The 14569-nt window shown below is 36.6% G+C and overlaps 1 protein-coding gene across 2 annotated transcripts; it reads right to left on the minus strand.

Moving 5' to 3' along the window:
- Positions 1-2559: 2559 nt before the first annotated feature.
- LOC137027923 (SLAM family member 5-like) lies at positions 2560-7693 on the minus strand. Of its 2 annotated transcripts, none has more exons than XM_067396548.1 (6): positions 7528-7693; positions 6936-7250; positions 5874-6170; positions 5650-5754; positions 5483-5535; positions 2560-2947 (listed from the first exon to the last, which is right to left on the minus strand). In XM_067396548.1, the coding sequence occupies exons 1-6, from the start codon at positions 7565-7567 to the stop codon at positions 2900-2902; spliced, it is 858 nt and encodes a 285-aa protein (XP_067252649.1). In that variant the 5' UTR covers positions 7568-7693; the 3' UTR covers positions 2560-2899. The 2 variants fall into 2 exon arrangements, with proteins under 2 accessions (XP_067252649.1, XP_067252648.1); XM_067396547.1 differs by lacking the exon at positions 2560-2947 and adding an exon at positions 4184-5408.
- Between the last annotated feature and the right edge of the window lie 6876 nt (positions 7694-14569).

Raw genomic sequence — 14569 nt, forward strand, 5'->3', positions numbered from 1 at the left:
TTTTAAAGCAAAAACTCTAGTCTACAACATACAATTAAAGTAATATGGTAAACACAGATTTACTATACTTTTTTGGGCCTTATTTCAGTGACTTAAGTTTTTTTGTTTTTTCAATAACCATGCATAAACATTATTCCTTCAAAAATACAAACATGTGCATACATGTTTCTCATATATTATGTTAGCCTAGTTTGTGCTGAATACTGTCACGGAGACGAACCCCGTGATTCCCTCCGCTGGCCAGCAGAGGGCTCCTTCCCCGGAATACTGACATTCACGCATCCACCCACTCACTTACACTGACGCACACTACATTTCCCATAAGCCCCGTACCTTGGACCCTGATCATCCGCCAGCTGCAGCTGGTTAGGACTGCTATTTAAGCTGCCAGTTCACACAGACCGTCTACTGATTCTCCGCTGCCTGCCTATTGACCTCCGCCTGTTTCCCTGGACTGTGATACTTGCCTATGACCCTGACCTACTGCCTGTCTCTGACCACGATACTGTCTGTTCTACGTTGCTGTGTTTGCTGTTTCTGATCCCTGCCTGTACGACCCTGCATCTTTCATTAAAGCTTGCAAATGGATCCCTTGTCGAGTGATGATTCACAACAAATACAGTGTAATGACACTCATGTCATTAATATGTTTATGAACAACTGAAAAAGCACAAAATGTCAAGGCTTCTGACTTACGCGCCCTCCAGAAACTTGCATTCTGCAAGTGAACGGCACCTTGTGGTGCCATCACATAGGGGCACAAAATCACTCTGACGGACCTTCTCCGGGACTGTTCCTGGCTGGTGGAATGACCTACCATGCTCTATCCGAGCAGCTGAGTCTCTAGCCATTTTCAAAAAAAATGCTAAAGACGTATCTTTTTCGTCAGCACTTGACCCAGTAGTAGTAGCACTTACCTTGACTAATATTCTTCTCCTATCTGTGTATTTATTAAAAAAAAAAAAATTTCACTATGAGCACTTTACTGACATAACTGTGACTTCACTCAGCACTTACATACTGTTGTTCTCATGTTGATTTGATTGATTCTACTACTCTCATTTGTAAGTCGCTTTGGATAAAAGCGTCTGCTAAATGACTAAATGTAAATGTCAAAACTTCTCCAGGCCCCAAATCAGCCTCAGACTCCAGAGGGATATACTATGGCCACAATGTGAGGTCACCGCAGTTAGAAATGTTATTGAGTGAAAACAAACAACATATCACTTTATACCGCCAGTATGTGTGAAAACACTCATTGTGGCTTTTTAAATGAATTATTCATTCCTAGATTTATATCTGTTATTTTTCAGTTGTGGCTGACTATCAAAGACAATAAAAGAAAGTTTAATGTTTTCTTTTGCTGTATTTATTCATTCCTCACACACAGAGGATTTAACCTAAGACCTTTACTAATAATTAAATCTAGAGTGTGTCCACGATTGTGTGTGGGTCCATGTACATGCTCAGATCAAAAGTATTCCAGTTCTTTTGCCATATTGGATTCTGCATTTTCTATGTGGATGTTAAAATCTTCAGTAATAGCAAAACAGTCAAACTCTGAGGAAATTGCTGATAACAGTTCTGTAAAGTCCTCCACAAAGGCTGGAGAATATTTTGGAGGCCTGTAAATGACTATAAGTAGAATGCAAGAGCACCTTTTAACACAATACTCAAATATTAAAAAGACAAGTAATCACCACTTGCTTGCAGTAATAGACATCTTTAAATAGCAGGTACTGTACACCTCCACCTCTCCTAACAGCTCTGCAGACACTCAAAAAAGTAAAGTTAGGGTCCAGCTAGTTTGAGTTCATGTTTGAGATCTCAGGCTCTTGATTGCAGACTTTGGTATCTTGGTCAATCTGAGCCAAATAGCTCTTGAAGAACATGCGAGTTAACCTTGGTCTTTTCTTCTAGAGAAACTGAGAAGTGGAGGCCTGGATCAATGTTTTCCAAAATTCATGTTAAGTTATGATCGAGCTTACACAATCATTCTCATGTTTTACCAGTAATGGTAAGAAAGGTTCGAAAAAAAATACACTCAAAGATTCAACATTTTAGCGCACCTACGTCTCCAATAAGCCTCTGAAGTGCCGAGCGCCACCTGCAGGATGAACCGTCGAGAGGAAAAACATTCACAGACTCTGACGCTTCCACAGTTAACTTACATCTATTAAAGATAGCACTATGTTACCTTGACATTGGATTATATAAAACTAAACTGCTGCAATGGTGTTTGTTGGCTGAGGGAGTGACTAATGTTGCCATCTTTTTCACGTTTCTGGAAAAATGTTCTCTGCTCATGTAAGTGCCATAAATATAGATTTAAATCACTCATCTGTAAATTTGTTTGTGACGAAATTTGTAAGTTTACAACAGATCGATTAGAGAATCGTTTTGATGAATGACTACCATATGAGATTATTTTATCATTTTAAACATTCTATTGATTTTCTAGATCAACAGATAATGAAAAGTTTTGGCCCTGTGACTGTTTTATTGGTTCCTTTGCGGGTCATTCATAAGTACAGCAGCATCTGTTTATAGCGCACTGGGTAAAATTAGCTCTGTTCTTAAAGAAATGTGATTTCTGCTTTGGACACTAGAGAGCGATGATGTGCTTGTGATACATTTGACAAAATGTCCAGCAATAATAAAATATATAGGCTTTTATGATATACTAAAAAAATATTTATTTGAGATTGTGTGCTATTTGTGAACCACTGAATTAAACTAATACAGAGTATGTGCCCACAAAAAATTGATTAAAATCAAAAGATGTAGTAGGTACAAAGAACAAAACAGAGACAGAACGAAAACATCCTGGCTGAGAATAAATGTGAAGAAAACTTAAAAGTGTGAGGTATTGTCCAGTATGAACATCAGTTCAGGTAGATCATCGTTTTTTGGGAACATTTCCATACACAGCCTCCATCTTTGATTTCTGCAATTGGAAACACAATCTCAGTCAGTAAGCCTAGGCTAAATGAATCGCAGAACAGTATGAATTACTTTTATAAGATCTTATTAATGTTTCTATCTTGTGTCTTTTTATTTTTAAGGTGCAAAGCTGAATCTACAATTACTGAGAATTTCCCCCCCCACAAAGAACTACAGAACAGATGCTACCGGCAGGAGGAAATGACATCAATCATCCAGTTCAGCACATCTTTTTAAACAGTTAAATCATCAAACAGGTTAAGTTTTGAAGGTTTTTGTCATGACAGCTTCTGTACTGAGTATGATTGTCTTTCACATAAAAAAGACACTTGTTGCAGCACGTCTGTAAAGTAACCGTTGTCTGCTAAAGCTGCATTTAACCACAGATAATCATGAACCGCAGAACAGCTGCAGCTCGAGGACAGAGTTCAGCACAACATGGGTAACAACTCTGTGTCCTACTTTCTGTCCACTGAAAATCTAATGGAATAAAACTGAATCTGTTGGGTGATTTTAGAGTAACAAAGAAATGTTTATAGGCTAGTAGGCCACTGACCACATCAGGCTTACTTAGGTGTAGGCCAAACTAACGGTCAAATGTGTTTACATGTAATGAATACAATCCATAACAATTCACCATAATGTCGACGTTGGTTAATTTGCATAAAGTTGCACTCTTGTTGAGTTCAAGTTGCTGTTTCATTATCGGCAGTGTCCAGTAATAACGCACGGCAAACCTAATTTAATGTTTAACCAACTCAGAAACACACAATAAACAAATGTCCTTTGCATAGTAAAATGTTCAGACAAATATCCTTTTTTTGCACATGGCTATATTTTTGGAATTAGCATTATGTTTTATAATATTTTAACTTTAAATGTATGCAATACTGTAAATCCATTAAACTACAACACCGTTTGATCTAAAATATCAAACTACCATAATATTCCTCATCTTGCACAAGGCTTATTTTTCAGATTATTAATTTGGTATTTTTTATAAGGCGTGTTTTTCAAATTATTAATCTGTTTTTTTTTTTTACAGCACTGAACCCATTTAAACTGCAACACTGTTTGACCTAAAGTAAAAAAAAAAAAAACATATGTATATTTGTAATATATATATATATATATATATATATATATATATATATATATATATATATATATACATACATACATAATATATAATATACAATATAATATACAATAATCATGTCTATTGTGTGCGGTCTATATTTATGTCTATTTTTTTTTCTTCATTGTGTTGCACTATAAAAATAAATAATTAAAAACTTGATTTAAATAGAATAAATATTCTATATTTTAAGTATAAATGTGTACTCCCTAAAACTGGCCTTGTGCAAGATAGGGAATAATATTCTGAGTAATTTTCAGAATCAGAAGTAGGATGAGCTTTATTGACATGTGAGTTTACAAAGAAAAGGAAACTGTATTGGTGCAAGAGCTTCTTTCCAAGTGCAGAAAATGTACATATTACTGACATACACAGGAAAAAAGTCAATAAATTGGAATATAAAACAACAATAAAATGCAATTAACTACATTTAATAAAATACAATACAATACAGTACAGTACAGTACAGAGGGTAAAATATTGACTGTACACAATAGACAAGATTACAAATGTACAGATATGTTTTTTTTGGGGGGGGGTTTTTGCAGTTGGTTTGATACTTTCAGGTCAAACAGTGTTGCATACATTTAAAGTTCCAAAATTATTATAAAACATAAAACGCTAATCCAAAAACAGAGCCATGTGCAATAAAAGGGATGCTTTTCTTGAACATTTTATTATTAGTTTGATATAATAATGCCAAAGTTAAATTATTAAATTGATTTATAGGAGTAATTCATTTTTTTTTCTTTTTTTTTTTTCTTGACATTAAGCCTTGTGGTGTTCAAAGGACATTTGTTTATGCACATTAATAAATATAAATTAGTTGTTTTTGGCTGAAAACACAAAATATACAGATATTTTAATGAGTATAAACTGACTTTAAACGTTAAATTAACTTTAACACCATTAGTAATCGCTTGTTCAAATGTCTGATCATGTTGTGATGATTAATGTCATTGTAAACAATTTCAATTAATCACACATATTGTTTACTGAAGAGTTTATCGTGAAAAAGAATTAAAAGAGAATCTATATTGTTGTCAACAAATAAATCCTCAACTCACTCAAACTCATGTTCTAAGCATACTAACAAGCTGAGAATTTTTTAAAATGATTAATATATTACTGTTACTGAAAAAAAAATGAAAAAAAAAAAAATAAAATAAAAAAATACAATAAATGTTACATTTTGGATATATTTTCAGTGTTTATACTGAGGTGCAAACAATACATACACTAAGTGTAAAACTGATTAAACTGTCCTTTTGATCTGCTCCATACTGAAGGTAATGACAGTTGGAACCCACATCTGTTCACTGACCATCTGATGCATATTAAACAAAACTTCAATTAACTGACTGCAACAACTTCTTGCAATTTAGTCATGAATGATCTTACCTTTGTTCGTGTTGTTGGTTTACACAACGCTGAAGCAGCTCTGTGTGTCTGGACTGAATTGACAATAATCACAGATGTGTTAAAACAACAAGGTTTTCAATATTATTTCAAAATTTGTGTCTCAAAAAAATAATATTTTCACCAGATTAATTGCATTTTCTCCTTACCTGTTTTTCCACATCTCCTGCAGATGTAGCCCATCACGACCACAGCTACAATCAACAGAGATCCAGCAGAGATCAACACTATGTACAATAAAGGTAGACCCTGATCTGTAATGGACAGAATGAGCCGTTAGTGTGAATAAATCTGTCCATCTATCAGTCTATCAGCACTAAATAAAGTAATAGATCAGCTTAGTAAATTAAGGTTAATATCAACACCACTATACCTGCACATGTGTGACAGAGTTGAGTGATGTCCAGATGTTGAGTCTGGTTGCTGATGGGATTGTTCAGCACACAGCTGTAGGTGTTTTTATCCTGATATTCCACCTCCAGAGGTAGAGAGAGACTGATGCTGAGATCAGACACACTGATGCTGGACAATAAACTGTTTCCTTTGTACCAGGAGAGAGTCACATGACTCACATTCACAGCTGAACACACCAATGAACAATTTGATGATGATGAAGATGATGATGATGATGATGAACAGTCTCTGGTAATGTTAAGAGTTGGCAGACGTGCTGGAAAACAGAATAAACAGATGGTTAAATCTTAATTTTGGTGTAGTGTTGATGGTTAGTGAGTGTTTCTGTCATCTCAAACTATAAAATGATTAAATATTTCAGTATGTAAATATTTAAAGGAATATGGGAATATTTATAAGAAGTTAAGCTCAATCAAAAGCATTTGTGGCATAATGTTGATTACCACAAAAATTCATTTCCACAAAAAAATCTGTTATATTGAGACACTTTACAATTTGAATGGGGCCAATTCATAAAAAAACACTTTTTTTTTCAATAGTAAAGCCACAAGATGTGAACAAAATAAGTGTTAACATGGTTTTAGCATGGGAAAAAAATGCTTAACTAACTTTTTCTGTGTAAAGTTCTGATTTTACAACTTTGTTGCTTTGACAACACAATAAATGCTAAAATGACCATAATCCTCAAATAATATACACAAGTTAACAGATTAATTAATGTTTTTAGATTAATTAATGTTTTAAATTATAAGCTTCACATTTCTGCTTTTCAAATAATTTAATACGTTTCTTTTAGACAAATTTTTTCCAAATAATTGTTCACTTTAAAAATCACTGATTCTAAGCACTTTACCGTAAACATTTTTTTTTTCCATTTTAAAAGAAATATCAGTACATTTAGTTTTGTTTAGTGACATTTTACCACAAATGCTGTTGATTCAGTTTATTTTGTACCGAACCCAAAATATCACTCTAATAAAACAAGGATGTGTGAACATTTGGACAAATGATCGTTACTCACCATAGACAGAAACATTGAATGTTTTTGTTGTCAGTTTCGCTCCACTTATCTCTAGTTGATAAACTCCAGCATGTTCAGTTGTGATGTTTGTGATGGTCAGAGATCCAGTTTGAACATCTAGCTTAAGCCTGTTTCTAAATCTCCCATCAGTACCATCAGATGTAGAGAAGATTTCTGCAGCTCTACTGATTTCAGCTATCAGAGATGTTTCAGCTCCATATTTCCACAGTATGTCTTCTTCATGTATTTCAGTGAGATCAGTGTATAAAGTGACAGAATCTCCCTCCATCACTGACAGTGAATCACCAAACACACCTGGAGAACATGAACAGGTTTTGTCACTGATTAATGCTCTTTTTGGTTTACAAAGTCTGAAATTGGATTGAATTTGTAACTGAATGTGATTTGAAGAACATTGGAACAACAACAGAGATTTAAAAATGAAAGATGTTTTAGTAGCTTTATATATGGGACATTATAGGCTCACTGAAGGATGGACCTGGATCCATCTGCTTGATTTAAATTACCTGGGAAAAATAGCAAATGCAAAAATAAGCTTTATTGCTCTGAAACAGATATATGAATTACTCACCAATCAGACTCCAGCAGCACAAACAGAACAAGGCAAACATGTGAAAGGTTCTTCTTTATTTCAGTGAAAACTCTGATCTAATGAGACTATCTGCTGAAAACACAATCATCTCACATTCTTGCCAGTCATACTGAGGTGTGACTTTAGCAGCTCTGAGTCAAACTGAAACCTGCTGTGGTTTGTTTTCTTCAGAAACGTGGTGTGATCTATCTGGTGGACAAACAGCTTTTACAGGAAAGTGGTAATTGTTTTGATGTACGTTTAGTTTGTAGGTGAAGGGCTTCTTCCTGCTCTGCTGTTATGAACCTCACAGTCACAGTCTGATTTCCTACACAACTACTTTACACTCAAACAAGAAAGTGTTTAAAACATTTGTGCTCTAACTGCTAAGATACTCTTCTTTAACATTATGTCTGCAAGTCAAAATTGTATATGGCCAATATTTTGAGCAACTTTATATATTCTATATAATGATTCAGTTTCCTTAGCTTTTACATTGCATGTATTTATTGTATATGTATATGCACATTTATATTTATTAATTATTTCGTCTCATATTTTTCTAACTATTGTATTTTAGTATATGTATTGTTAACTACTTCAGTCCGGCCATGTCACTCGCTTTGAGGCTTTATAACGATCACTTCCATAAGCCACTTGCATCCAATGAGAAAACCAAAATGTAATTTGAGGGCTCGTTATCCGTTTTTTCCATTTTTAATTTGAGCACAAAATCGAAAATCGGAAAACGAGTCGTTTTCCGTTTTTCATTTTGGATTTAAAAAGGAAAATTAAAAAAAAAAAAACTTTATTAGTTTTTTGTTTTTTGATTTTTGGTTTTATATAGAAAAATGAATGAACGAATGATACACGGATTTAGATGATGAACAGTTTTTACTTGAGTAGCATATTTCTAGCACAGTCTCGGTTTTGTATTGTTCCTTTGTATTGATATTCGTTCACAAAGCAGTCCGGTGTGAAATGATTCGCGCAGACATTAACGAATTTTGACAGAACTGAGGGAGCATTTTCCTGTAAATCCAAGTAAATCCACCTTGTTTTCAGCAGCTCAGATATAGGGAGTAAATGGAGAGAGCTATGTGGATTAATCCATCCAGCTACAGAACACCTAAAACACTTGGGAGATGTTCTCGTCAGTGCAGCAATGGCGGACTCGCTGTGAACTCGATCAGGGCGTTCTATGTTCAAACAGCAGTGTCTGTCAACATTTGTGGGCGGGGCCTGTGGCTTTGTGACATCACACTGCCAGGGATCTGGAAATGGCTTGTTCTGAGACACTGCTTATGATTTATGGGGATTAAAAAACAAGGAGTGGGTGGATTTTTATCACTATAGGGTGGTTGTGTACACACACTGCCAACACACATTTATATCCAAAAACACCATGAAAAAGTGAATTTTGCATAATAGGTCCCCTTTAAGTCACAGTCTATTCATAAAAAAAATCAATCTGTCTTCTGCAGCAGTCTTGTCCTTATGCTGCATTCACAAGGGCTGTGCAAAATCCCTTTCGCCAGTCGTATCTGAATTCGGCAACATGTGGCGCCAGCAACCAGTGTGACGTGGGAGGTGACAGTATCTATCTATGAATCTGAAATTCTATATCTCTAACTACTGTGCTATCTGTCAATATCTAACAAATTAAACCTCACAAAGAGAAACATTTACAGAATAATATAATTATTATATTATTAATAATCTTCTTTATTATTAATAAAGAAATCATCACAAAGAATCAATTGCAGGTAATTCTATGTTTAAGAGTAAATAAGCGAATAACCTCAACTTTCGGTTCCAAAAATGGGTAACTTTCAGGGTATGTACAGTAAGTAGCCATAGCAACTTGCTTTCTTTATACAGGTTCATATATAGGTGAATAATCAGAGCTGTTATCTTGGCAAAAAGGATGTTGCAAAAAGTATTGAATAAAAGTGTGCCAATAATTGTGGCCAACGTGAAATCTAATGATGTGCACATTTCTGTGATGGGTAGGTTTAGGAGTAGGGTTTGGGTGGTAGAAAATGTCATTGACCTGACAAAATGAATGGAAGTCTAATGCCTTTAATTGGACTCCACAAGGACAATGTTTTATATGAGACTAAAGGTGCGTTCACACTTGTAGTTTGGTTTGTTTGGTTAATTTGGTCTGGACCAAAGAAGAAAAAAAAAACATTTAGTCCTGGTCCGATTAGCGTTCAGATTAGCAATTTTATCACCTAACCAAAAGATACCGAACCTGAAGACATAGGGATACATTCACAACGTGATTGGTCAGATTTTATGACGTATTGCCTATTTTGAGACGGAACTTACCGAATATCCAAAGCAGTGCTGTGTGCTGAGGTAAATGTGCTCGTTGTGTGTGTGTAACCTGCATGTGATGGTATTTCGGCCAGCTGGGAACTCGAGAAGAGCTTATAAAATGTGTAAACTAGTCAAAACAGCGGTGGGAATCCATCCATCACACACACACAAACGATCTGCTGCGTGGAGACGCGCGTCTGATGCCTGTCATGGGCAAACTCACGACTATGACAAGACAAACCGACATGCGTGACGATTCTGTCCTTTTTAGGGTCTCGTCTTCCTGTTTTTGGTTCGTTTACATGTCTTTGGTCTGTGTTGCGTTCATATATCATTCGAACTGCACCAGAGTTCGTTTGGAAGCGGACCAAGACCCATCTTTTCAGTGGTCTCGGTCCGCTTGTTTGGTGCGCACCAGGTTTTGGATGGCATCGTTCATGTTCAAATGAACCGCACTAATCGAGCAATCGCACCAGGGTTCGTTTTAATCAAACCAAACGTGACAAGTGTGAACGCACCCTAAGGGCCCTGGTGCGAACCCTGGTGCAATTGCTCGGTTAGTGCGGTTCATTTAAACATGTGAATGCTGCCATCCGAACCCTGGTGCGCACCAAACAAGCGCTGAAAAGATGGGTCTTGGTCTGCTTCCAAACAAACTCTGGTGAGGTTCAATATGAATGCAACACGGACCAAAGACGTAAACGAACCAAAAACAGGAAGAAGAGACCATAAAAAGGACAGAATCCTCACGCATGTCGGTTTGCCCATGACAGGCATCAGACGTGCGTCTCCATGCAGCTGATTGTGTGTGTGTGTGTGTGTGTGTGTGTGTGTGTGTGTGACGGATGGATTCCCTCCGCTGTTTGGACTACTTTACACATTTTATAATCTAAGCTATAAGCTCTTCATGAGTTCCTAGCTGGCCAAAATACCATCACATGCAGGTTACACACACACAACGAGCGCATTCAGCACATAGCACTGCTTTGGATGTTCGGTAAGTTCCGTCTCAAAATAGGCAATACGTCATAAATTCTGACCAATCACGTTGTGAATGTATCCCTATGCCTTTAGGTTCGGTATCTTTTGGTTCGGTGATGAAATTGCTAATCTGAACAATAATCAGACCAGGACTGTTTTTTTTTCTTCTTTGGTCCGGACCAAATGAACCAAACGAACCGAACTACAAGTGTGAATGCACCTATAATGCTGACTCAATTTACTATTGTCCTTCCCTACTATTCCTAAACCTACCCATCACAGGAACCTAACATAATTTTAACATTCTTATATAGTACCAGTCAAAAGTTTGGAATCGGTAAGATTAATGTTTTTTAAAAAAAAATTTGTTTACTCACCAAGGCTGCATTTATTTAATTAAAAATACAGTAAAAACAGTGATATTGTGAAATATTATTACAATTTAAAAAATAAAATTTTCTATTTGAAAATATAATTTATTCCTCTGATGGCAAAGCTGAATTTTCAGCATCATTACTCCAGTCTTCAGCGTTACATGATCCTTCAGAACTCATTCTAATATGATTTGCTGCACTTGCAAGGCGATCATTTGTGTTTATAAAGAATATACCGATCGTTTTGCTAGATAAGACCCTTATTGGTATTGTTTAAAGTCCTTTGAAGCTGCACTGAAACTGTAATTTTGAATAATCCTGGAATGTTTTCATGAAAAACCTTAATTTCTTTTCGACCAAAGAAAGAAAGACTTGAACATCTTGGATGACATGGGGGTGAGTAAATTATCAGGAAATTTTATTTCAAAGTGGACTAATCCTTTAAACTATGCTAAAGCGCGTACACACCTCACGCACCGGATGTCGTGCGCAAGGCAGTTGGACATAGTGGTGTATTAGAGGTAAAAAATAATATACTGTTCGGTTTCTCACACAAACGGATTTTTTGTGTCTTAGGACATCAATGTGTTGTCACGAGCTGCAGGGTTTAATTTGGATTTGTCTGTGCATGTGTTTTTTGACTCTTATAGATTGTGTTACCATTGACATGCATTATACGGCTGACAGACGGCAACGGTTGGAGTTAAAAATCATCATTTGTGTTCTACTGAAGAAACAAAGTCATCTACATCTTGGATGCCCTAGGGTTAAGCAGATAATCATCAAATTTTCACTTTTGGGTGAACTATCCCTTTAACTCTTTGCTCTTACTGTACTTGTTTATTCGGATTCTTATAACTCTTTGAGTCTCATACTGGCCGGATACACAAACTCGTCAGTCTTGGTCATTAGACAGAGGCGATGACTAATACTTTAAACACCGCACCATGCTTGCTTATTTTTTAAAAGTATGTTACTTAGTCCCCATAGATCTGAACACACTGAATTAAAGCAAGACTATATCTAACCAGAGGTCATGACCATTACCATAGAACCAAGCTGACCAATCTAACCTTTCTAATGGTAACTTGATAAGCATGCAGTGTTTTCTCCCGTACACTTAGAATAATATTACAATAATCAGAGATTATGGCTCACCCTATTCAGATTGGTCTGACAACCCGATGTTGTTCTGAACGGAAATGGTTCTGAACCATTATTAGCCTACACAGTCTAAGTATACATAACTAATGCCAGTGTGTTAAGCCGGGTTCACACTGTGCGATTTATAATAGTCCTTTACGATGGTTACTTGTCAGACTGTACGAACATGATCCTCATGTCACACTGTGGGATCTCAGCTGTCATTAATGTCAGACTGTACGGCAGTCAAGACACGTTAAAAACGGACGTGCGCATGAAAACCTGTCCGGAGTTTTACATCATCAAAACATACACAGTCGATGACGGTGCATTACACACAGAACTGAAATGGTGGCTAACAAAGACATCTATATCATTAATTTTGATCACGGCTTGTCTTGAAAAACAAAGACAATTTGTCATTCATCGTAGGAGAAGTCACACTGGAGGACTGTGCGCCAAATCTTCTGACATTGCCATTATTTCGTCGGAGGTAAAATTTGATCCCAACGGTCATTAACCGGCTGTCTGTGAACATGTCAAACTAGTGATCAAAGACAACAGATTTTAGGCTAGGATTATAGGAATCTTTTAGGATTTGCAAAATTTGTCTCAGACGACCAAATCATGGCCAAAATCGCACAGTGTGAACCAGCCTTTAGTCAGAGCTCTAAAATAGGCCTATTAGTTGGTGTGCCCCACTGCTCCACCTTAACTGTACCCACACAGCAAAAGGACTCCGTGGCGGATCCACCGCGGAGGTATCGCGCAGAGGTGGAAAGTCCAGGGCTCAAAAAGTAAAAGTCCTGCCATATTTTTTTTCCACCCACTGAAGCGGTGTTAAAGTTAATGAGATAATTAAGTAATTAATTGAGTGATGATTGAGCATTATTGAAGACACCTGATGATAACAAGCAGAATCACCAAAGGAGAAAATCACAATTTTTAAGACACCATCACAGAGGTCAGGGTTTGCTTTAGTTGAGCTCTTGATCCTTGACTTTTTAATATTAAATTTATTTGGGCAGTTTTAACTGCATTAAAACCAACCAGACAAGAAAAGTTAAAAGATGATCAGGTGTTGGTTATGTTTTCACATAATCATTATTTGATCTGAATCACTGAACTCATTTAGAGCTCAATCTCTGAGTTAGATTTACGTTATTGATTACAGCAGCACTGTGATTCTACAGCAGAAGATCCAGTTTTTTTTTCAAAATAATTCAACCATCAAAAGTTGTTCTTAGAAAGAAAAAAAGGCTTTCATTTTAGACACAGACATCAAGAATCAGCCTGTGAATCTCAACAATGGTGACCATCATAAAGCATGTTGCAGTGCATTCTGGGTGCCACCAATCAAAACTCATCCACGGCTCCCATCATGCATTGCTGCATGAATAAATTATTTATGAAATTAGTAATTTTCTTTATTCTCACTATTTAAATTTTGCTGTTTTTCTGTGACTTTTTAGTAGCTTGTTTTCTAATGTTCAGAGTTGATCTGTTGATCAGAATATGTTGCTTGTCACCGTCGTTGAGATTCATACGCTGATTCTTGATCTCTGTGTGTGCCTAAAAAAGGTTTTTTTTTTTTTGATCAGAACAATTTTCAGTTACATAACTGTAATGTAAATCTAACGCGCTGCATCCGTGATTAAAACCTTACCTCCACGGCGGGTCCCGCTGCTCCGCAAATTGATACAACCGTTACAGTAAAGGCGCGCGCGCGTCCGCGGATCCGAAATGGGTCCGCTCAAGACCCGCTGATTGACAGTAGAATTTATGGCGTCGCCCGGATGCGGACCTGATCCTCTGGGCGGCGTCAAAACGAATGTGACAGTCACGCGGGTTTGTCGACTTGAATGCGGATCCGCCTAGGAGTCCCCTGCTGTGTGGGTAGTCCGTTACTAACCTGAGCGTAGATTTGAGGTATTATGGATTTATAATCTACTAGAGTCAATAATTTCAGAGTAAGTCAGAATAAAGTCAAATATAACTGTTAAAAAGAGGAATGACTCTGTTAACTGGTTGTAAGTTGCATTCACAAGACATCAGTCACGACTCAGGGAGACAGATACTGGAGTAATCCCCTGATAGCACACGTACATCTCGGAGACGTGTATTTGATGTGCGTGTTTACGTCTGGAAGACGTATTATTTAGGGTGTTTGCTCATCTGGAATACGTCTATAGGACGTATCCTGTCAGATGTCAAATAGA

Source organism: Chanodichthys erythropterus, chromosome 10 (genome assembly GCF_024489055.1).
Source record: "Chanodichthys erythropterus isolate Z2021 chromosome 10, ASM2448905v1, whole genome shotgun sequence".
NCBI classification, from domain to species: Eukaryota; Metazoa; Chordata; class Actinopteri; order Cypriniformes; family Xenocyprididae; genus Chanodichthys; species Chanodichthys erythropterus.

Coding starts and splice junctions, on each gene's coding strand:
- LOC137027923 (XM_067396547.1), bottom strand. CDS start 7,567: ATGTTTGCCTTGTTCTGTTTGTGCTGCTGGAGTCTGATTG. Junction 6,171..6,935: donor ATTCAATGTTTCTGTCTATG/GTGAGTAACGAT, acceptor TCTGTTTTCCAG/CACGTCTGCCAACTCTTAAC. Junction 5,409..5,482: donor AACCAACAACACGAACAAAG/GTAAGATCATTC, acceptor AATATGCATCAG/ATGGTCAGTGAACAGATGTG.